Below are 24434 nucleotides of genomic sequence, written 5' to 3' on the forward strand. Positions count from 1 at the left end.
TCACGATAAAGAAGGAAAAAATGGCAAGTTTCCTGTGTATGAGGTGAGTATCTGATCCAAGCCAGCCTTTTGCATTCTGATGTGTGATTTCAGTAGGGAAATGTCTGAATGGGACCCTGAAGCAGCAGATATGGAGTGGGCTGGACCATTCTCCCTTCTCCCTCCTTCTTTGGATGGACTTGCACCTCAAAAACTTCCCACCCTTTGTGTGCTTCCAGATATGGGAACACGGCTCAGACTGCAACAAACCCAACGCTGTGATAAAGTGAAACTCTTGTGGCAGGTTCCCCTCCCTGCTATTTTTTTTAAAAAAGCTTCCAAAGATAAATTGCATTTCGCTTCAAGATAATGAAATTTCTTTGGAGAAGAGACATATTTTTCTGTAGCTTTTGCATTTGGAACACGAGGAGAGTTTTTATTTTAAATCTCCATTGAAAGTGTTTGTCTGTCTATATTTTGCTTTCTTCCTTGTGAATGTTCTGACTTCACAGAGCTAGCAGGGACCCGGAGATGGAGTGTTTCTGTCACTTATTATAGCTTGCCTTGGCATAAAATTTAATCTTTGGATTTTTTTTCCTCTCCTAAAGAAATGAAAGTTGAAGCCAGATTAGAAACAGATAAAAAGATGTCATCCATCCTCAGACAAAGGAGTTTTTGTTTTTCTCTTTTGCATTTGCCTTTGTTAATCTTCTGCCTTCAAAGGGAACAAAGAGATCCTTCCACCTGGAGATCCTAGGAAGAAAGGGAAAACGAGGAGAAAGTGACATGGCTGATCTGTGCTTGTGTTGTCCCACAGCTGGTGGGTCTGCTGGGACTTGCAACTGAATGTTTCCCTGAAAAACCCATTTAAGAGGAAAAGCCAGGTAGCAGAAATTGCAGCATCTATGAATCAAGGTGAATTCTTTTGCTCCTAAAGGAACTTGCTGATCTTTATCTGTCTTTGCTGTCCCTTGCTGGAGGAGCAGGCATCTCCATGGCAGTGTGGAGGGGAGGATGTGGCGTGCCCATCCCGTTGCATGGTGCCTGGTGTCACACCAGAGCTGCTTGAACGCTGCTCCCACCAGTGATTAATATGTTCTCAGGCACCGAGAGGCTCGAGGCACTTGGCACTTCACCGTCTCCTATTCTGGAACTTAATAAACAGAATATTCCACCAGCAGAACCTGCAATTTATCTTTCCGTACTGCGCAAGGAGTTACTCCATGGCCTGGCTCAGGCTGCGTCTCCTGCCCAGGGAATTAATAGACTCTTCCATACCCCAGCTCCCTCTGTTTTCACTCTGGTTGCCAAATTAACCTTCATCTCACCTACTTTTTCTCCACGTCTCGCTTCAATTTAGTCCTCCAATTGTTCACATGACAAAGGATTTGTCCTTCCTACAGCTTCTTCTGCTCTGATAAGACACCTGAATTTTCTGTAAATGCCTGGAGAGGACAATAACTTCTCTCCCTCCCTCTCTCCCTTCAGCTTCCCAATGGTATTTAAGCCCAGAAGTCTCCCTGAGGTAATTTCCTCTGGGAGAACTGTAAGCAGTTTGGGCTGCATTGTGCCAAGTGGCTGAGTTGTGCCTTGAATGCACCGAACATTTAATGCTGCTAATTAATGTTATTACATCATATTACATTTATTTGGACTCACAGGAAGGGGTTCAACTGCGCAGGAGGTGCTGCAGGGGCTGGATGCTGCTCGCCAGCATTGCTCTGTCTCACCTGGCTCATGTTATGTGGTGTACACCAGACAAGTCTGGAGTGCTGGAATATTGAAGAGATCTGCCTCTCTTATCACGGAGAGGATTTACTAGCTCCTCAGACTTTGACTCTTGGGAGGATGCTGTAGGTGCAGGCTTTTCCTCTACAATTAATGCACAGGCAAGCTGCTGGGAGCAGCCTGTGCTGCCTTGGCAGGATTTAGGGATGCAGGAGCAGTGCTCCTGCGCTGTGTGAAAATCTTCCTGCCCTCCCTGCAGGCAAATAAACCGGAAGTGTCACGGCTGCTTTAGCCCCGTGCTTGTCCCGGCTGGCGAGGCTCCCGTGTCCTCTGCCACCTCTGCTGCTCCGTGAGGCTGGTGCAGGGGAGGTTTGTCTGACCTTTATCCTGCCCCGAGCTGCTCCTACGTTAGCGAGCGGCTCACAGGATTCTCCTGCCACCAAGGGCACCATCCCAGTGAGCTCCCAGTTTGAGCTGGGTGGTAGCTCTGGTGCAGGGCAGGAGCCTTGGTCACCCCCCACCTACTGTCACAGGAGATGTCAGGCTCCCAGAGTGTGGGTTTGCTGCTTGCCAGCTCAAAGAATTTGGGGTACCCCTCCAGAGCCTCGCTTGTAGCATGGTTGCTGCCACCAGATGCACAAGGATGGCCTGGTGGGATTCATGTTTGTGCTTCAGCTGGTCCTGTCACAGCCAGTGTGGTGAAGATGAACTGGTGCAGGCTGTGACCCCTCTGTTCTCAAAGGTGGTTACGAGGGTTTTCTGAGAGGGAGATCTGTGCCGCGCCATATGATAAGTCTTGCTGCTTCCCTTCACTGGGATCCCAGATCTTCATCCTCCACAAAGGCTTTGGCATCGCCTGAAGCAGCAACTGAGAACAAAGGCAAAGCTGTTAATTAAGACAGAGCTAATTCTGGCAGCCGACTGCCGCCATCTCAATGCGCTGCGGGCTGTGAGCACAGAGGGACCGGCCGTGCACCCCGGGCACTGCAGCACCCAAAGCCTTCCCTCTGGGGGGCTGCTCATGCTCTGAGCAGGTCTGTGCCCCACATCCTTCCGGCACAGGGGCTTGATGGGCACAACTGGAGGTTGCTGGTAGCCCAGAGGGTGGTTTTGCCTTCTGTGGGGTGTTTGCCTCCCACACATGGCTGGCTCAGAGAGGAAAATAGAGCAAAATGTGTCCAAAAACCCTTCAGGCTTTAATGCCCTTGATATGCCCTCTAAGGGGACACTGGTCTCTGGGGCAGATGGTGACAATCTGACCGGGTGTGCAAGGAAGAGGGGCCCTGTGACAGGATGCTGCCACCTTCCCACTTCCACCCCCAGATGGTACACGGCTTTTTTGGAGATGTGTCCTCCAGGAGAAGCAAAGCCTTGTTATTGGGAGACTCGGAGCAAGGCTGACTGAACAGAAAACATTTTGAACAAACACAGCTGGCTTTCACCCAGCGCAGCCAACTCTTTGGCCAGCTGAAAAGAAATCAGAAGAATATTGATGTATTATTCTTTTTTTTACCCTACAGAAATTGTCAGGCTTTTTTTGGTCAAATGTTAGTTTCTGAATGCAAGGTTTTCAGTTGATAACTATTATTTGGGAGGAAATCCCCCCCCACCAAAATGAGGCACTTCTCTGGATAACTCAAAGGCTCAGCTCTTTGCCTCTTGTATTCTCAAACGATTAACATTTTTTTGCTTTGCACATCATGAATATTCTATACTTGAGCTGTTACTGAGTTGTGCTAGATCAGATAAATAACATGGTGTTGCTTTTATGGCAGACTGGATAAAGATGCAAATAATACTGACATTTACTTCACAGTTTTCTTTCTGTGATCCTCTGAGTGAGTAAACTGGATTGCTGAGATATTCATGGGAAGGAAATGAAGAAGGGTTGTCAAGATGAAAGCAAATTTCCTTAAAACTTAGCCAGAAGGTTCCTGGCAATTTTTTCTGTTATTTGCTCAGCTGAATAGGAGCTGCTTGAAAATATATTTTGCACAACCGCAAAAGAAAAACTCTTGTTCCCGTGGCACCGCTGACTGATTTTTGCACGCGCTTTCCCTGAAAAGCTGACGATTTTCCAGCGTTTGGTGTCTCTGCAGGGTTTCTGGTCCCACCGTGGCGGCAGGCGTGCGGCCGTGACCCGAACGACCCCTTGCTGCCTGCCCTGCCCTCGCTGTTTTCCCTAACCCGCGTGTGCTGGGATGAGCGGACCCCTGAGGAGGAGGGCCAGGGTCAGCTTTGCTGTCGACGAGGGAGCAGAGCAGTGGGGGATGCTGAGCCCTGCCAAGGCTGACCAGGGCGGTGCGTGGGGAGAGCGGGACCGGGCGAACTTCCTTCTGGATGGTTCATTTAGAGGCCGTGGATGTAGATCGCCCCTGGTCGGGCTTGTGGGTACCAGGGCACAGCCCTGGGCTGGCACGACGGGGCTGCTGCTGAGGGGTGCTGAGCATCCCGGTGTCCCCGAGCGAGGCCGCTGCTCCCCTGCTCCCGGGTGCTCATTTGGCCGCGGAGCCCGGAGCGATGATGCCCAGCGAAGGGCGAGGGCGGTGGAGGAGGAGGCAGGAGGCTGAGGGGGCCCCGCCTTGTGTCCGACCGCTGCGGCCGCAGTGTCTGAGCCTGAGGGGAGCGGCCATGCTGGGGGCGGCTGGGCAGAGGGGCCACGTCTCTGCGGGGCTGATGGTTCGCTCCAGATTCCTCTTGGGGGTGAGAGAGGGGAGCGAGGCTGCGGCAGTGTAATCCCGCCGCAGCGTCCCCGCTTCTGTCCCCGCCCGTCCCCCGCCGCGTCCCGGCTCTGCGGGGCCCGGGTCCGCCCCGTCGCGGGTCCCGCTGCGGGGAGACACGGCGTGGGGGGGCGTCCTTGGGCCGCCAGGGGGCGCCGTCCCCCTTCGCACGGGCGCGCGCGGCGGGCGGGGGCGTGGCCGAGGCGGGGCGCGGCGCGGGGATTGGCGGGGCTGAGGCGGGGGCGTGGCCGGGCGGGCGCGGGGATTGGTGGGGCTGAGGCGGGGGCGGGGCCGGCGGCGGCGGGGGCCGGCGGCGGCGTGGCCGCGCGCGCCACTCGCGGCGGCGATGTGACCCGGGCGGGCGGGCAGCGGCAGCGGCACTGCCACCGGCCCGTCCCGTCCGCGGCCCCGGCCCGCCCTGCCCCGGAGCCATCCGGCCCGCGGACGCACCCCCCATGCCCGCTCACGGCCGCCCGCCGGTAGCGGCTGACGCCTGCGGGGCCCGAGGAGGCGATGGCTGTGGATCTGGTGGTTCTGCTCTGCTTGGCCGCCGCCGCGGCTGCCGTGGAAGGTGAGCGGCGACCGGGACTACCGGGAGCGGGTGGGATGCTGAGCCGAGGGTCCCTGCGCCGCCCGCGGCGTCTGCAGCTGGGGGGCAGGCGGGGAGCGATTCCCCCGCCGTAAGGCACCGGCACGGGGCCGGATCCTGGCCCCGTGGTCCCGGCCGCTTGTGTCAGCCCGGGTTACCTGGTGCTGGCAACCCGTGCCCTCGGGAGGGAGCCGGGGATGGAGGAGGGAACCCGCCCGCATCCTCGTGGGGCGAGCTCCTGCTCGGCTCCCCTTCCCTGCGGAGCTCTGCCCGGGGCCGCCGTGGGGTCACCTCCAAGGTCCCTTCTGGTCCCCGGGGCCGCGGTGGGGCCGTCTCCGGAGTCCCGTCTGGGTCCCCTCTGGTCCCCGGGGCCGTGGTGGGGCCGCCTCCGGGGGCCGTGGCGGTGCGCGGAGCCGCCTCTGCCAACCCTCCTCCTCCCAGCCCCGGCGGAGGATGGATGCGCCAGGAGCCGTGGGCAGGTGGTCTCCGTTTTTGGAGATGAACTGAGCGGGGGGACGCTTGGCCCGGCCATGGAGCCACGGAGCAGGTGCGTGCTCGTCCTCTCAGCACGGTCCGTGCCAGTGGGCTGGGATCTTTTCCCCATCTCCCGCTTGGTCGTGGGATTTTCTGGGCAGCAGGAAGGTTCCTGCAGCCAAGACCCACGCTCGGGGCGGTGGGCCTGGTGGGACAGCCAGCCCGCCCCAGCCTTGATGCTGCGTCGCTGCTCCGTGGCCGGCATGGCTCTTGAAGTACTGCTTCGATTATTTTTTTCTTTTTATTTTGCCACTGTCAGCTTTCTTGCTGGTGCAGCAGCAGCTCGTGGCAGGGGTTGCCCAGCGCTGGAGCGGTGGCTGCGCACAGGAGACGCGGTGCAGCCCCTGGGCTGCGAGCAGCGAGAGGCGCGGGTGGGGGAGATGATGCTCAGGGTCTCAAACCGCTGCCGGCCGGCGTGGGGCTGGGCCTCGCTCGGGGGGTTTAGTATGAGTATGGTTGTGGCTGAGCTGGACGCTGTCAGAGATGGCAGGAGAGTCCGGCTCAGCTCCGGGCAGCGAGGAGCTGGTTCAGGAGCTGGAATGCTGCTCCGATGGGGTTTAGCCACAGCTCCTCTCCGCTCGCAAGCACGGCTGCTGGATCGTGGCGGGCAGGCCCGCTTGATGCGGCATCCCCTCTCCGCTGGCTTTTGGCTGACACACGTGTTTGCTTTTCGTGTTTCTTGGGCTGCCTCATGACATCTCTGTAGGAATACCTGGAGGTGGGAGTGCTGGTGCCATGCCGAAGCGTGATGCAACGAGCGCGCCTTTGCTCGGTGGCGAAGCCGCACGTGAAAAGGCAGGACCTGTTAGCAGCGCTTCGCTCGCCGGTGTTTGCAGCGTCAGCGGCTTGAGGCACTGCTGGAATTGCGGCTGGATGGGAGATTTCGGCTCCCTCCCGGTCCGAGGGCACTCCTGGGTGTCACCCAGCGTGTTCCCCAGCTTGCCCGAGCTCTCCCCGGGAGCCCTGGCAGAGTCAGTGTCCCTGTCCAGGACCGAACCTGTTGAGGAGTGGTGATATTTCTACTCTACTGTGGAAGTTGCTTGGATAGTAAAGTAGTATCCTGAGAGAGATCTCAGATTTCAGGGAAAATTTTGGATGGGGAATTTCGGAGGTAGAGCAATCAAATCTGATTTGGAGTTAAGGCGAGGGTCTAATGATGTGGTTGTACAAAGAAAATGCCTTTCTGTGGGGTTTATTTAAATGTTACTGAATCTCTTGATAACAGAGGTTGAATTTGCTAGGTTGAAACATGTTTTTTTCTGATGGATCTGGAGCATCTTCTAGGACCTGTCCTGCCCTGGGGTCTGGCTTTCCCCCTGGAGCATCGGCGAGGCTGGATTAGCCGGCAGCCCTCTCTGACAGCACAGCAAAGCCACGGCTGGTGCTCTGCTCTGCCCTGGGCTGCGGGAGCAGCTGAGCCGGGGATGGCTCCCTGCATCCCAAATCAGCCATCGAGACAAAAAGTCTTTTTTTCTGTGATGGCGGGGGAGGCGTCTGGGGGTCTGGACCCGGCTGGAGTGGGAGGAGGATGCAGCTGGGGTCAGGGCACGGGCTGCCTCCAAACCACCCTCGTTATTCTCCATAAAACCCTGCTAACTCATTGCCTGCGGCACGCGAACCTGGACGTAATAGAGTCACTTATCTGACGTTTTTTATGGTTCCTGGATTTTTTACTAAATCCTGTGGCTTAGCTCTCTCTTTTCTGCTGGACACCTGGACGTCTGTAGTAATTTTTAAATTTTTTTTGGTGGCTTGCAAAGAGGAAGAAGGACGCGAGAAGATGACAGCAGCAAGTACTCTGTCTCTCCCACACCCTGCAATCACTCAGGAGCCGCTGGCATGCTCTCTCTGTCGTGTTAACTGAACCAAATACAATCCATTTAGCATATAGAGAGAGTGATAATGGACTGGTGTTACATGTTTTAACTCGGGTTGGAGCTGTTGATAGGTCAGATGGGGCTGATGACCATTTCGGTGCAGCTCCTCCACGTACTGTGTTTCACCTGCCTGGCCTGCTCGCCTCTCCTGCATCTCCTTGCCTCGCACCCGCTCTTTTAAAATCCAGGTTTTTCTCTCTGTGCTTGCAGCATCTCGATAAGCAGACCACAGGAGGGAGGTGAAAAGCCTTGCTTGGGGCTGGTGAATCTGGCTTAGTTTTTCTCACCCTGCTTATCCACCAGCTTCAGAACTGCCAGCTGGGATCGGAGCAGGGATGGGGTCTGACTGGAAAGCGACGTTCGTGCTCCGTGCGTGCTGCCTGCCCCGGGCACCCGCTCTCCTCCCTCTTGGCTCGGGTTGCAGGCATCTGTTGCAGGCATCCTTTGGTGCCTGTGCCGAGCAGGCTGAGAGCTGGTGGCCGCCGTTCTGCCCTTACTTCTGCACCGGCACCCCGTGGGCTCCCACCTCTGGCCCAGCTGCTCCACCCCGAGCTGAGCCCTTCTCAAGGAGAAGCTAGAAATAAGTCTTCAGGAGGGAATTTCCAAGTGCAAATGGTAACCTTCGTGGGAATTTGCAAGTGCTACTGTTCAGCTGCCCGTTTACTCTGGCTTTCTTTGCTCAAGCTGAGGGAAAAAAGAAAGCCCCAAGGGGAAAACCCTTATTCTTGGCATGATAAGTGAGCCCAGATCTTGTCAGCCTGAAGGGAAAATGTTTTGTCAAGTCCTGGAAAAGGGTCCTGACACTGCAGGTGCTGCTTTTTTTTTTTTTTTTTTTTTTTTTTTTTTTTTTTTTTTTTTTTTTTTTTTTTACCCCTCTAACTAATTCCCGGTATCTGCTCATGGAGAAAGTAGGGATTGTGTCTTTCTTCCTGTTCTTTTGGATATTGGAGTGCTGCATGTTCTCCCATGCGTTAAGTGGCCCTGACTGCCGTGGCATGAGCTGCCAGAGGGTTTGCAAGGTGTCCTCTCACCCATCCTGGGTACAGCTCCTGACACAACAAGAACAAAACCCTTCCATTGGCCTTAGAAATCAGGAGAAAATACGGATGTTTGATGATGAAAGAGGCCAGATACGTTCATCTGGATCTGGATCCAGGCTATGGTGCTGAATAATAGATGTTTCTAGCAGAGATTGGTTCTGTAAGCTAAAGAAGATTACATCAGATTTGATGAAAAGGGGGAAATGGTACCTTGGGCAGTGGGTAACTCGATGCTAATCAGCAAAGTCTCCGAGACCCTGGTCCTGGTGCAGCAGGAGTGCTGTGGGATGAGGCTGATGGAAGTGATGCTCAGAGCAAGGCTGAGGCTCTTGTGGTGTGTGTGCACTGTGCTGGCTGAGTCCAGCCAGCACCAGGGGGCTTTTTTACCTCTCTACTGTGGGTACCCCAAGCTCAGCACACATGGAAAGGGCTTCCTGCAGGAACCCCAAAACTGTGTGATGCTGCCCAAAGGGCACCGTGGTGCTTTGCTCCCTCTGAACAGACAGCGTTGGTGTGAGGAGTCATTTAACGGCACAGCAAGGCTGGGTAAATACTTAGGGTTGTGGGAGGGAATGCTTTCCCTAATTATTCATTAAGATTTGAAAACGCATTTCAATTTGACCTTGTTCTGCTGCAAACAGAGCTCTCAAGGGTTGCACGCATCAGTACTTGGGCAAGGCAAATGTTAGGGTTGGATATTGGCCGGGTGGCAATTTGGGAAGGCACCTCCTCACCTGGAATGGTAGGGGGTTGGAGTGAGTGTTGCTTACGGAGATCCCAAGTTGGTGTGGGAGCCGAAGGGTGTGGAAAGGGATGGAGTGATGGCAGAGTAGTGTCAGGAGAGCGCTGGCACCTTGGGTGGCCCCTGGACTCTGAGCTGGTTATTGCATTGTTCAGCTTTTAGTGGTAAACCCACAGTCCTTCCAAAAATGAGCAGCTTGAGAGGCTGCCTGGGAGTGTGCAGGGCAGGGAACAGGCACAGAGTGGATGCAGGCTGCAGGCAGAGGCAGCACAGCCCTTTCCTCAGGGACGGTGGGAGCAAACTCTTGCCCAAATCAGCTCCATGGCTTTCCAGATAAGTGGCAAGTGTGGATGGGCTTCCTCCTTCCCTGTAAATGTTGCTCACAGTCACAGCTGAGTTTTTGGTGCTCTTTTATTTTGGTCACCATCCATTTTCCCACCAAGTCACATCATGAGAAATAGTGAGAAAAACAGGGCACGTGTTTTGTAGGCACAAAAGGATCTGTGCTCTATTTATTTATTTCTCACAACTTTTGAATTATTAAAGTGCGTTCAGGGGAGATTAACTTTCCCTGCTCAATATTTATTATTGTTTCATTTCCCCGAAAGTTGGAGCTACAAGAGCTTTGATGAATGGGCTGGAAGGTTCTGTCGTTTCTCTATGGCTAATCTAAATACGTCTGTATCCTTTGCTGAAAAGCTAATTTGTAATTTCCTATGGTAATGCTGCTTAGTGAATTATAACGATACACCGGGGCCTGCTTTTCGTCCCGGCCCTCTGTCAGGGGAATAACGCTACCACTGGAAAACGGTGTGAAACCTGGAAACTGGCCATCAGTCCCCTGAATTTTTGGTCTAATAGCAGGAATCCAGAAAGCCTGTGCACCATCTGCTCTGTTTTCTCACGTCGGGGCCGCAGAGCATCCGTCTGCCTCCAGGTTGGTTCCAGGCACGGGAGGGGTGCCCTGTGCTGATGCCACGACCCGTGGGCTTGCGTCAGCGACCAGAGCTGCGTGGTGCACGCCATCCCTGCTTCTGGAAACCTCTCCCACCACCCCAATTATAACCAAGTGTTATCAGTCTTCTGAATAATTGAAGAGGCTTTCTGTTGAATATTTAATTACAATAATATTTGGTTAGCAGGGGTTGTTGCGCTCAGTTTGTGCAATTGAGACTTGCTGCAAGAAAGGCTGTTAGAAGAAAATGTTGTTGTCTATGATCATTGATTTATCTTTTTTTTCTTTTTAAGCTAATCAGTTACTTAGTTGAAATTGGTTAATTAGCTCAGCTCCATTAAGATTCTTTGGCATTTAAACTTGATGTTTCTAAATAATTATAGTTTTGCCTGCTAAGCCTACAACCCAGGGTGACCTAATTACTATTAAAGCAAAACGTGCTTTGGTCTGGCTTTAATAAGTTCCTGCTGGGAGCCCCACAGTGAAGAATCACAGAGGCAACAGTTCAAAGGGGAAGGGGCTTGTGCTGAGCCCTGGACAAGGAAGATGAGTGTCCTTCAGCCTCACTTCTTCCAACTTATGCCAGGGATGCTCTTGGTTTGGGAGGAGGGGAGTCCCAGAGCATCCCATGGTTGACGTTTCCATGCTGTGCACTTATGTTCCAATGGATGGTCATGGCAAGCAGTCGTTTGGAGGAGGTGAGGGTCAAGATTGGTTTTAGTTAATTGATAAATGTTAATTTGCTTTTTTTTCTCTTCTCAGTCATTCTCCTTAATTAGCAGAATGAGTTCTTTCAAGGTCTTTCTGGATGGGAGGAGAAAAAAAATATGGTATTAAGTTAATCTTAGTAATTTTTCACAGTATTAAGGTTATTTAGGTTGTTGCTAAGATCTAGTGGAAGTTGTCCCTCCCCATGGCAAGGGGTAAGAATAAGATGATCTTTAAGGTCTCTCCCAACCCAAACCATTCTGGGATTCTAGGATTTGATTTATTTATTTATTTAAAATTTGGAAATATCCAGGCCAAGTAATTAGGCATTAGTAAAACCTCAGGTATGTGCTCATTAGTTAGGGAAGGAAATGTTTATTGTCTGGGGAGGCATCCAGTCAGGGTTACTGGTGGTTGGAGCTGATGAAGTTTTAATTGTTATGCAACGAGTAAAAGCGGAGGATGGGAATAGTTAAGAGGCTGTGGAAATCCTCACTTCCAGGCTGTTTCCTGCCATCCTTGATGGGGTTTCCATCATGACTTCAAAGGATTGTTTTATGGTGCTCTCTCCTCAAAGCCCTTCTCTCATCCCACCTGCCTCTCCAATGCACCGGTACCCAGTGTGCCACAACCCAGCAGCAACTGGGAACCAAGCTTTGGATAATTCAAACCCAACCAGCATTTCCCTTGGATTGCTCCAAGCACAGCTGGGTTTTGGTGTCTTCGCCTGACTGTATATTATTTTTATGAGAGGATGGGCAGCTTAGCCCACTGGATGCTCCCTGCTCCTGGCTCTGCTCCCTCCCAGGAAGCCTCTGAAGTCCTGCAAAGCCCCAGACCTGTTGCATGTCCACATCTTTCTCTCCCTTCCTCTATTATCTTCCTGTTTGCAGGGCAAAGCAGGGGGATGCCTTTATTTGTGTGTCCTGGGACATGGCAAGTCACCTTCAGCTCAGGATGGGGGCTGCTTCTCCTTGATCCCCAAAACCTGGGCACGCAGGGCTGCTCTGAGCAGCAGGTGGATGTCCCCGTGCTCTCTCTCTGCCGTGGGGTGCTGTGGGTGACCTGCCTGGGGACACCCAAAATGCAGCTGGGGGTACCCGGAGCTGGTGCTGGTCGCTTGTCTCCTGGTGCTAAAACCCACACCACAGGTGCAGGGATGGAGCAGGGAACAGGAGTGTTTGAAGTTTTATGGAGGTTTTTCATTTCTTTTTCAGCAATCAGAGGCCAGGGATGGGCCTTTGATTGCTCGAGGCCTCTGCTTGCTGCAGCCACTTCCGTAGCTGCGGGGTTGGAGCTGGCTCATTATCATCCTCACTAGGGCCCTGTTGATATGAGGATGATTGCATTTTGCTCAAAAGACATTAAATCACCGAGGGACAGGCAGAGGGGTGTGAATTGCATCTTCCCCGGGAAAACTGGGAACTCAGCAGAAGAGTTAAAAGGGAAACACTGTCCTCAGGGGGCAGGAGGAGAATGGGGCTGGCTGTGGGGGGCTGCCCTGGGCTCACTGGGCATTCCCTGACCTCTGGGGGGGGGGGGACTGAGAGGGAGGCAGCCTCATGTACTGGAGACAGTCTGGGGCTGACCTTGGTGTTTTCACCAAAAGTCTGTAGCGTCTTATTTCCAAATGCCCAAGGAACAAGGCGGACATTTAGGGAGAGAGCAGGAGTGGAACGCTCTTGGAGTGCTCGGTTTGGTGCTGGCTTTGCTTTTCATTTGAAACAAATGTGTTTGGAAGTTACAAAATTGTCACAATTGCACTGTCAGAAGGGCTTCTTGTGATGGTTTTGACTAGTCCAGGATCTTTCCCTCCCATGATGTATCCATGGAGCTGAAGAGGCTGCTCCATAGGTGTTTTTGCCCTCACCACATGGCCACTCCATCCCTGCTCTTCTGCTGTGATTATTTTTAAAGCAGTTTTTATTTAGTCCTGGAAATTACGAGCCTGGCTGCAAGTGAACCTGGAGCACAAAGCTCTTCCCCAGCCTGTGGAGTTTGGCTGAAGCTCCCCAGAAGCTCCACACAAGTGGGTGAATCTCCTGGAGATCTCTGGCCTTTGCTGCCTGTGCTTTGCTCCTTGTGCTGAAGTTGCTGGTGGGGGTCTAAGACGTTTGAGCCCATCAGACTTTCAACAGAGGCACTGTGGAGTCACACACAATGATGTTATTGTCGCCAGAGATGGACTGTAAAGTGGTAATTTCTGATTTAATGAAATAAAGGAAGATCAATTCTGTACTGTGTTTGCTGGGGAGGGTTGTGTAGCTCCTTGAGCCATGTGCATTGTGCCAGGTGACCTCCCTCTTGCTCAGTCAAGCGGAGAAAAGCAGCAGCTGTGCAGGAACTAAAGGCATCAATGCCTTTTTCTTTGGACCCAGCTCAGGTCAAGCCCTCCCGAGCTCTGTCCATGGGCTGGCAATGCCCCCCAACCCCTGGATGCTGCAGCCAACTTGGTGGAGGAGAGGAGGTGGCTGCTGGCAGATGGGAGCTGTAAGGGCATGAGCTGATTGTGATCAGCTTCCTTCTAAAACTCAGCTTTTATTCTCGTGCCGTGCGTGGGTTATCGCCGCGCTGGCGGCACTGCTGCGCACCCGCGGGAGGAAGGCTGCTCAGAGCCTGGCTCCAGAGCCTGCTCAAAGCCATGAAAAGCTGCTCCTTAACTTCAGTGGGCTGTGGCTGAGGCAGAAGAAAAGGAGCAGCTTTGAGAAGGACACTGCTTCCAGCCCCCTCCGGCTCTGCTTTGTGCGCCAGCGCTGGGCTCCTCTTGTCAGGGCTGATCAGGGATGAGGAAATCCCTGCTTTGCATGGTTGGGTCCTTAACTTGTGGGAAGATGGTCTGGCTGCCTCCCACCAGTGGGAACCACTTGGCAGCATCCCTGAAAACAGTCCAGCTGCCTCCCACCAGCAGGAACCACTCAGCAGCATCCCCAAAAATGGTCTGGCTGCCTCCTACCAGTGGGATGCACCCACATCATCCCCAAGAGAATCTTTTGTTAGTAAATCCCTCCAGCTCCCCGGCAAGGGGGCTTGGGGAGTGATGGATGGGTGCCCACCTTACCCTGTGCCCTGATAACTCCTGTGTTTTCCCACTCTGGACCCCTCCTGGCTGGCCTGCGTGGTCACTCCCATCTCCTGAGTCACCAGCCCAGCAGATTCTTGGAGGTGGTTTGCAGCAAGGCACGTTTTTATTTTGTTCTTTAAAGCTTTGCGGCATTCAGGGGAAACTGGGATGTCTTTGAACCATTTAAAGTATTCCTAATAGGTTACCTTGAAAGCTTTCTGCAGTCTTGAATGAATCAAAGTGCAAATGTTTATAATGCAACACCCACACAGGCTGGGAGAGGAATTTTATTAAGGCAGGAGAGTCAGAAAACAATAATAATAAAACATGTTTTATGAAGTTGGTGAGAAACTTATAAACTAGGTGGAGTTTTACAGCAGATGAATTTGATACAAGTTGTAAATTTGAATTCCCAGGCTGGTCCTCAGGTCCTGCTCTTTATTACCTGAAATAACATTCTCCACTTTTAATAGCTGGCTGCGGCAGAGCGAGCGCGGTTTTATCTTTCTAAATGATCCACTGTGCGTGTCTTATAATCAAACTTGTGCCCATCCTCAGGGTTCCAGCCCTTTCCTCGAGCAGCCTAGCGGCTGTTGCCAATTAGCAAATTGCTGCTCTTTGCTTTGCCGTTACAGGGGGGACTTCAGGAATCCTTCAGTACATCCCCGTGTCTGGATTACTGACATTTTTTTTCAGCAGAAACCACTTTATTTTCTGATAAGAGAATGTTTTGTTAATACATCAGCAAAAAGGGACTGAAAGATGCTCTCGATCAATCGGTGTTTTGCAGAATCAACCTGCTGTGTTTCCCTGCTCCTGGCACTGCTGGGAGGGAAGGGGGCATTTGCCAGAGCATCATTGTGAGGGGACCGATGCCCTTTTGAGGTGTTTGGCGTCTATTCCCATCTTACTTTCCCGTGTTGCCTTGAGAATCCCCCCTTTTCCCTACAGAGTTTCCTTGTGGTGCAATCCAGGGACCGGCAAGGTGTCAGAGCATGAAGTGGCTCTGTCCATGCTCCAGGGGTGGCCTCCCAAGGGTGGCATGTGTTGACTTCCTGACTCCCCTTGGTTCCTTCAACCCTTCCGTGCCGCTTGTCTGTCAGCAGCTGTACCTGAGGAAAGGGTATAAAAATGGTTTCTCAGTCCCCTGTCCTGTCTGTGCACACACCAGCAGATTATTCCTCTTGAAAAATAAGTGATTACTTAAGTAAAGCACTCGAGCTAATGGCCAGATTATTCCCTTTAAAATGGGAAAGTAATTAGGGATGTTTTTTAAATAGACTTCCCACCCTTGAATCTGCTGGGATTAGCCTATGTGGGTGTGTAAATATTTAGTTTCCAAGGACTTTTTTTTTTCTTCTCCCCCCCCCCCCCCCCTTCCTCAAAGTAACAGCGGTGTTAAGCAACAGAAATCAGGCAGCAGCTGTTCTTGGATGCTTCCCCCAGCATCCCAAATATAATTGGAATTAAAGATGACCCTTAAAGGAAAAAAAAATTGAAGTTCTGCTGGTGTGATGCACCAGGGGTTTCCTCTCTGTGTGTGTTTGTGTGGAATTGAAAAGAAGTCATTGGGTGCTGGGATGTTTGGGGTGATGGAGAACAAGTCCAACACTGAGTAAGAGCTGTGGTTGAACATGGTGGGCTCGGTTTGATCTTCTGCCCGTGGTTGCCTGCAAGCTGGAGGGAATTTTTGGGCTTGTTTCCCTGTGTGGAGGTCTCTCTTTGACATCCGAACAATTTAGACTTTGTGCACGAAGGCACTTTGATGTTTGGCTTCAAAACCACGTCTTGTTTTGAAACTTGTTGCAGTGCTTGCAATGTGTTGGTGAAGCTGGGAAGGCGAGCAAAAAGAAGCTGAAAGCAGAAGCAAAATATGCAATTAGATGCAAAAGTGAATGAAAGTGAGTGATGTGATGAAGTTGCAGATTAAAGGAAGGATTTGAACCAGTCATTCACTCAGCTTTCTTCAAGGTCTGCATCGCTGGAGACTCCTGCAGCTGAGTAGCATCTTGCCAAGCCAGAGGAGGCCAGATCTTGCATTCCCCCCATCCATCCAGTGGATAAATCCCAAGCCCTAGTGAGGCACCAGAAGAAAACCTGGCTCAGAAGAAAACCTGCACAGCCCCAAGGTTGGAGCTGTCATTGATATGCCTTGTGCCTTTGGTCCTGTCCTGCTGCTGGGAGGTACTTTGGAGATACTTCTGGGCCATCGGTGCTTCAAATCTTCATGCACCTGTCATTTTTCTTTCTGGCAGGGATTATTTATTGCGAGCATTAACCTGGAGCTGCTTTCAGGTGCCTCAGTCATTTTTTAAAGGCTGCATTTGTACTGTTCAGCTGTTTTTGGCAATTTGGGACTTTTTGTTTGCTTGCCTGCCTGCTGGAAAGCCTTCAGAGGTTGTTTCGGAGGCAAGGGGAGTCTGTAGATCCAGATTTTTTTTTTTGTTATTATTATTATTATATATTATTATAATTAAAACATATTTTTAGCAGCTGAAATTCAAACCCGTCTGGGTATTTATACAGCAAGATGTTTTGGATGAGGAATAGGCCAAGAGAGTCACGTGGTTGGGGCCAATGTGAAACAAAAGAATCCATTTATTATCCAGGCAGGAAATTTGTTCCTCGGGATGTTGTAGCTGCAGACATAATGATTTCATTTCCTCTGGTTCACCCAGATTAATGGCTTGTGCTCTTTTGTTTGTGTGCCTGTGTTATTCCTGCAGCCTGGCTTCCCCTCCCTCTCCGTGCTGGCGTGTGCGAACATGTGTGCGAGTGCCCTGGGCAAGGAGGGGGCATGGGGGTCTCCAGGCTGCAGCAGGATGCTTGGGATGGTGGGGTGGGATGCTGGGAGAGCTGAGCAGAGCCCCAGGGACCACCTGGGGAATCCTTCCTGGCAGTGATGGATGATGTGTCTGGGGGTCTTCTCCTGCATCTGTGGGGTTTTCCTCCTACTCACATTTCTGGGGATCTTCTTCTGCATCTGTGGGGTTTTTCTCCTACTTATATTTCTGGGGGTCTTCTCCTGCCATGGTCACCAGAGCAGCGAGAGGTTTTTTCCTGTGAAGGTGCGATGGGATGAGCGAGATGAAGAGTTTTAGACAAGCGCAAATGTTGACCCTGTGGAAGGTGTGAGAGCAGTGTGTCTTCTCCACAGCCGTGCTCCAGGATTTTTGTAGGTACTTGGGTACAAGTTGAGTACTTGGTGGGAAACCCAAACCTTTGCACCCTCCCAAACATCAGGCCAGGAAACAGCCTCTTTCCCCAGGGAGCTGTGCTGATGCACAGGGGATGCATTGGCCACATGGCTATGGGTGAGCAGCTCCTTCCTGGCTGTGTGAGTTGGCCTTTCATTCCAGGCTGGCCCCAGCCCTCACAAGATCATCTGGGGGCTGGTGGTACTTACACTCTGTCCTTGATAAAAAGCCAGCAGTCCCATCTTTGTGGAGACTCCAAGATTAACAGCAGCCTTTATCACTCCCTTTCTCTCTTTTTGAGTGTTTGCCTTTCAAAAGTGATGTGACAGGCAAATGGTGCCTTTGTGTTGCTGTTGCCTGGTGAGTCCTTGTGGGGTTTTGGCAAAGGGCTTTTAATTTACTGTGTGCAGCATGACCCAGTCTTCTGTTCTGGGTTAATCTGGAGCAGCCTCCTGGAGTTGGAAGCACCCATCTGTGATGAGGACTTTAGCGTGGTGCTGCCTAGAATCCACCTGGAGAAGGACTGGTCACCATCTTGCTGTGCCCATGCCTGGCTCTTCCTCCTTCCCTTCTGTAGATGTTTCTACTCCAAACTGGGGGAGGAGAGTTTCTTCCACTTCTTCTGGAGGAGGTTTTCCAGCAGGGATATAACTCACTGAAGGAAAACCCTCTTGACCATCAAGGTGCATGTGCCACTCCTGTTACCATCTGTCTGGGGCCCTGGTGCACCAATCCCATCTTGGGCACGTGTTGCTTTTGTTCTTCTGAGCTTTTGTGCCATGAGGGGAGTGAGCCCACTATTCAAACGCTGCAGACGAGAGGAATGGGAAGCTGGTACCCTGTCAAGCCCTGGGCGCTTTCTTCCCACCTGCCTGCCCTCCCAAATGGCTCCTGTGTCACCCAGGTGACAGAGTTTGCGAGGATGTGACAGCTCCGTTGCGCAGAAGATGATGAACAGTAATGAGACCCAGAGCACAATGTGCACTTAAAGTGATTTATTTCAGCAAGGAAACCACAATCAGGGAGGATGGGTCACCGTCATCAGGAGAAGAGGTGGGTATGAAGATGAGCTTCAGGGGAACTTTATCATCAACCAGCAATGCTTTAAAAATGAGCAGAGCTGGTGTTGCATGAAATGGAGCTGTTCTGGTTGTGCTGGGACCATCCCTCACCTGCAGCAGATCACAGGCACTTCCTGGGCTTTGGTCAGTGACTAGGCTGGCTGACGGGGGGACTTCTCCTTGGTTACCTCCTGCAACTGTGCTGAAGTTTTTTGACGAGGTGTCACCCGTGTGTAAAATCAGCATTTGGGAAGGAGACTGTCCTGAGGAGGAGGGGGAAATATAATCCCTGAACCCGCCTTGGCGCGGCTCCCGGCACGCAGATGGCCGTCCTCATGCTGGAGCCTTTTCCCAGCTTGCGCAGGCGCCGGGGCTGGAGGCAGGGGTGTGCCAGGCAGGCTGGCTGCCAAGTGGCACCTCCTGCTAGCATCCTCCTCTTCCTCCTCCCCTTCCTCACCCCCACGGCCCATGGGAGCTGTGGCTGTGCAGCAGCTCAGCTGGCCACTGCAGCTTGCAGGAAAAGCTCGGCCTAAGAATAGTGCTGAGTAAAATCTTGTGATTTAAGGTTGAGTTAGAGTTGTGCTCGTGTTTCCTCTCTTCTCACAGAAGAGGCTTCTGGCATGGGAGGATCCCTGGTGCTGCCTCTGTGCTGGCATGAGCTGGGGGGGCGGGCAGCTGTTTGCCCACTGCTTCCGGCACCATTTGGCTGATGCACCAGGAGCTTACAACAAAGGGTCCTGACCCCTCGCTGATGAAGAGCGTCTTCCAAGGTGATTACAGTTGCTGGTCGTTGTTGGTGAGTTTGAGCAAGGATTGAACCCAGCCCCACTGGCCCGTAGGAGCTGGCACCTTGTGTGAATGGGTGTTTGGAAATCTGGGCAAACACTCACCAGACCAGCTGTGTGTGTACATACTTAAAGGCGGCTCAGACTGATAGGAAAGCTTTTTGGATAGGTTGCAAGATAGTTACAGATCCTGACCTCTGCTTGTTTTGTCAAAATCTAAACGTGGAGAAGAAAAAAAAAAGGCAAAGCTAGGAGAGCCCAGGATGAGTTTCCAGTGCATTTGGATGTGGAGCCAGAGCAAAGAACCCAGCCGGGTCTGCTGGTGGGGTGCTCTGCCCTTTCCTATGGACCTGTTGGCTTTGCCACATCCCTTTCTGATGGCGGGGGGGACTGGGTGGGTGATGGGCTTCTCTGCCAAGGCATTCTCAGGGATGCAGGCAGAGCCTTCCCCCATCCCATCCGTGTCCTGATGGAGGCTTCCTGTGCTGCCGGCAGTGCCGTGTGCTGCTGTGGTGGCACAGATTTATTGCTCTTTGCCTGGTTTGCACTCAAGCTGCCTCCATATGGTGCAGAAGCCGGAGAGACGACGCTCGGCACGGCCGGGCTGGGGGGCGGCGCGGGAACCGAGGCTTTTGCAGCTTGCTCCGTTTGAGGTTCAATATTTCCACCTCCTCCCCTTGACGACGGTGCTCCCGCAGCTGCGGATCGCTCGTCATCTCCAGCGCAGCCGAGCATCCCACTGCGATCCCACTGTCGCCCTGCTGCTTTCTTTCCTTCCCTCTTCTCTCCCTGAAGTCCCCTGTGCATGGGTGGACCAGAAATGCTGTTTTTTAGTTCTTACTTACTCATGAAATTTTTTGGCTGGTCCCCCAGGAGGCTTTAGTATGTGTCAGAAGTGGCATTAAAAAACAGAGGATCAGTGTGGCTGCAGCAGGCGTGGAAAGTGTTGGTGACTGAGGGAACACCAAGCCCTGGGCTGTGCTGGGAACAGTTGTGCCGGGGCTAAGCTTGAGTCCCCTGGCAGTGCTTGCTCTGAGCAGTCTGTCATGTTTGAGGCTCACGCAGAATCCCTCTGACATTTGAAAATAAGATTTAGTAAATAGGAGCCGGACCGTGCCAGGTGCAGCTCTGGGTGCGAGGGCTCTCTGACAGCAGGGCTGGCATTTCAGATCTAGGGCTCCATGAGACGCCTGCTTTTGTAGCAAACGTGAAGCTTTTCTGGAGAACATGGTCCAAGACAGTGACTCATCCTGAATCTCTAAAGATGTGGTGGTGTGTAGGGAAACGCAGGATAAATGTTTTGATTTTTAGAGTTTTCCTCACAGGCGGTGCTACCCTGGAGTAAGGCAAAATAAATCCAGCGGGGAAGGAGAGCTGTGGGGAAAGGGGGGAACAGGTCTGGCACGTGAATTTACCAAAGCTCAGTGCACCCACTGGACTCTAGCACTGGAGGCTGGCTTTGGAGCCAAGCACGTGCCCCTGTAAGACATATGTGAGCCTGCTGCTTGGGAGATCCCCTGCAGTCCCATGGGTCCCGTGGAGCCAGGCATGAAGGCTGTGTATCCTTGTAATTCATCCCAGCACGTGTAATTGCAGATGCTATTGATGTTTATGGCAGCTCTATCTTCTCAGACGACTAATTCTGTATTTAGAGGCTCTCATTTCCAAGGGAATCCCAGCTGATAAGGAGCCCACTTCCACGGAACTCATTAGGCTTCAATGGCCCTTGTCTGCAAAATTTCACATGCTGCTTGTATTTATTATTTTTTATCTCTTTTTGGAGTTCCTTGCTTTCTGATAGTGTGATGAAGTTCCCTTTACTCAAGAGAGGAACTCCTGGCAGAATGTCTTTGTGGGTGAGCTCACTTGCTCCCACTGAGCCTGGCTGGAGCACACCACTTGCAGCCCATGTGGGTACTTGGACATTGACCAAGATGTAAGCTATGGAAAAGTAGTGGAAAATAAGAAGTTGTTGGCATCATTACCCAGCAATGTTTGGATTATTCTCAAGACTCGGTGCTTCCCTGGGATGTATGATGGGTTGGGGCTCTGGATCCTCCTTGTTCTCTCAGCTGGTGAGATGGGTGCCCAGGCCAGCTGGCCTCCACCCAAAGAGTCCAGTGATGTGAGGCTGCTGTGCCCAGCCTGTGCTGGAACCACCTGACTGCATGGACAAGGGACAGAGTCTCCTCAGGCATCTGACCTTCAGCCTTCATCTGCTTTGCCCTGTGCTCCTGAGGGGTGATCTCATGGATGCTGAAGAGCAGATGAGTGCTCTGCCCAAACTAAGTGATCTTTCCTTCAAACCAGACCTTCTCCACAACTTAGCTGGACCTTCTCTGAGGCAGTCTCGCAAAGATTTTTGGAGGTTAAGGTTTCTGGGAGAGCCTCTGCCCATCCCTGGTTGGCTGGGTTCCTCTTCCACATCTTGTGGAGGATGAAGTGAGTTACATGCCAGGCCTGACATATGGTGATTTCTGGGGCAGGCTGCGGCGTTCTGAGAGGTTTGCTGGCAACCCAGCCTCAAGAAAGCAGGGATGGGGATTGAAATGCATTGTGACATTGTTCTGGAAAATGTCCTCCTGGAAGACAACTGCATCATCTCCCTGCCCCGAATGGGCCCTTGGCATGGCTGGGTCTGTCTTGGGGGGCCAGGGTGTTCACTAAAGTGCTCTCTCAGCCCTTGCTGCTGCTTGACTTTGAGTTGCCAAACCGTAAATGATGATGTATGGATGGTGACCTGTGTGTACGGTGTGTGTGGATTTTGTGTATCCAGGGCCTGTATGCAATTATAAAAAGTATGATATCAGCAACTGATTCTGTCATGACAGGAGCAAATGAGTTCCTGATAGTTGAAAACTTGCTTCCAAATTTTCTAAAATAGGTTTGCAATTTAGAAAACAAAAGGTATTGAAAGCCCTATCTTTTTTCTCTTATCTTTCCATTTGATTTGGTCCCTTTTGTTTGTTTTTTTTTCCTGTGATGTGTGCATTTTTTGGGTAATTCTCTGTCATTTCCTTCCCTTTCCCTTATCTCTCCCTCTGCAGTTCTCTCTCTCTTCCTCTCTATCCCTCTCCCCCTCTCCCTCCCCTCAGTAATTTATTTGCAGGCGGGTTGTCTCTTTGATTTACTGTCTCTCTCCTCGGTAGGATTATGATAAATGGATTGTATGGCTTCGTCTCAGCTTGTCCAACATCACGTACCCACCCTGGGTCAAGTCCCTTTGGAGCCTGGAAACCGAGGGGAGATGCTGGGGCTGGAGGTGGAGTGAGACTTGTAAACAGGACTTGGTCCATATGGTCCTGACTTTGCATCACCCCCTGAACTTTTTTTGGCTGGGGCTTTGGTTTGGGTTTTTCTCTTGCCGCGCATGTGTACAATGCACGGACGCTTGCAAAAACGGAAGCGGGTATTTGATTGGGTGCTTTCAGGCACATCAACCAGCATATTTCAATTTAGTGTATCCTGATGTGGGGAGTGTTTGCCACTTGCAATTAGAGCGTTTCATCCCGCGGCACAGCAGGCAGCGCTTTATTGATAAAGTTGTTCTGTAGTTGCTGAGCAAACACCCCCAAATCTGAGCTTCATTAAGTTATCGCCTGCCCTGCTGTGATGCATCTTCATTGCGCGCTGAAATCCATGGCATTGACGGGGGATCCTGGAGGAGGCCAGGACTGTGCTGTGCAGCCACAGCTTAATGCATCCCATCACAAATTGACACAGCACACGCGTCCTCGCCTGATATATAGAAATTCCTTCCGTTTCCAGCTGGAAGTGAGGGTTTTTTTGGCCACCACAGATCTCCTCATGCTGGCAGTGGCTGGGATGTCTTTGCAGAGCAGGCTTGGCTGCTCCTCTCTCCTGAGAGGTTCATGTGGACCCTTAAAATACAGGAAGGCAATATTTTGTGTTGGCTTGTTGTTGTTTAGCACATCCTCCCCCTCCGTGTCTGGGTTTGTTACTTGGTGGGTAATCCTTCATAACGAACCCGCGGGAGATTGATGGGGAGAGCTCGTTATGCACTTCCAGAGCTGTTCCTCTGTCGTTCTGTAGCAGCAAAATGCACCATTAAAGGCAGAGAGCCCTGGGAATGATGGGACGTAATTAGTTGTTGCTGTAATATTTTTGATTGAAAGCGCAGAGATGCTGGAAGAGGCTTGGGGAAGTCAGTGCTCTCAGGAAGCCGTGAAGAGCAGCAGCTCTTGTCGGAGGGGAGAGGCTGATCCTGCCTGTACCTTTGCCGCCACTCCGGTGCTGTAATTAAACCATCTGGGAGATGCCACAGCATTCCTGCTGTGCAGCCGCTGGCTCTGGCATGGCAGCACTCCTCTCACAGTTCCAAGCAGGAACCAAATGGGGAGTCCTACAGCAGAAGAGACATTTTGGGTGGGACACATGTCCAGCAGCTCACTGCCTTAATCCCAGAGCTGTATGGATTTTGTGTTCCTGCTTTTTCCCAGCCTAGCCTAAATTTCAGGATATATTAAAAACTTGCACAGGCAGCCCTGGACTTGTGGTTAGAAGTGTGGTCATAGAGAGGAACTGGGAATTCCTCAGGCAACTTCCTGGTGTGTGCTTGAACACTTTCATGGAATCATAGAATCCCAGAATGGTTTGGGTTGGAAGGATCTTAAGGCTCCTATTGTTCCATCCCCTGCCATGGGCAGGGACACCTTCCATTAGCCCAGGTTGCTCCAAGCCCCATCCAACCTGGCCTTGGACACTTCCAGAGATGGGGCAGCCACAGATGCTCTGGGCAACCTGTGCCAGGGCCTCACCTCCCTCACAGGGAAGAACTTCTTCCCAATATCCAACATAAATGTAGTCTCTGTCAGTGTGAAGCCATTCCTCCTTGTCCTGTAACTCCGTGCCCTTTTCCACAGTTCCTCTTCAGCTCTCTTGGAGCCCTTTTATGTGCTGAAACACCAACATATGAGAGCCTTCTCCCGGCTGAACAATCCCAATTCTCTCAGTCTTACCTCATAGCAGAGCTGCTCCATCCCTCCAAGTATCTTCTTGGCCTCCTCTGGACTCCCTCCAACAGCCCCATGTCCTTCTAGGGCTGGACACAGTGCTGCAGGTGAGATCTCACCAGAGTGGAGTGGAGGATAAATTAACCTATGGGAACAGCAAGAATTAAATTCCTATTATTCTGCTGGCACCTGTGGGACTTCCCTTCCATTGGCATTGAGAGGTGTGATGCACACCACGAGTGGATGGAGTGGTGACGATGGAAGCCACGGTGCCACCTGCACATGGACATGGCTTGAAGTCACGACAGCCCCCAGGAAGGCAAAGCTTGAGAAACCATAGTAGTTAATGTTATTTAGCACTAAGCTTGAGAATAAAGCGTCTTGGCTCTGTTTCCCTGTCATTCCCTTTCCCTGGTAATGTCACCAAACTTGGACAGAAGCTTCCCAAGCTGTGCGTTTGCCTTGGGCTGATTTTGCTGAAGCTC

General features: G+C 52.0%; 1 protein-coding gene across 1 annotated transcript in view; it reads left to right on the plus strand.

Moving 5' to 3' along the window:
* The first annotated feature begins 4781 nt into the window (after positions 1-4781).
* The window catches only part of EPHB1 (EPH receptor B1), a 76965-nt gene continuing 57312 nt past the window's right edge, over positions 4782-24434 (plus strand). Inside the window, exon 1 of the mRNA XM_066194169.1 lies at positions 4782-4998. Within this exon, the coding sequence (XP_066050266.1) occupies positions 4941-4998 (58 nt within the window). The 5' untranslated portion in view covers positions 4782-4940. The remainder of the gene's footprint in view (positions 4999-24434) is intronic.

This window comes from Chamaea fasciata, unplaced genomic scaffold (genome assembly GCF_029207755.1).
Source record: "Chamaea fasciata isolate MVZ Bird 193981 ecotype frontalis unplaced genomic scaffold, bChaFas1.0.hap1 SCAF_11, whole genome shotgun sequence".
NCBI classification, from domain to species: domain Eukaryota; kingdom Metazoa; phylum Chordata; class Aves; order Passeriformes; family Sylviidae; genus Chamaea; species Chamaea fasciata.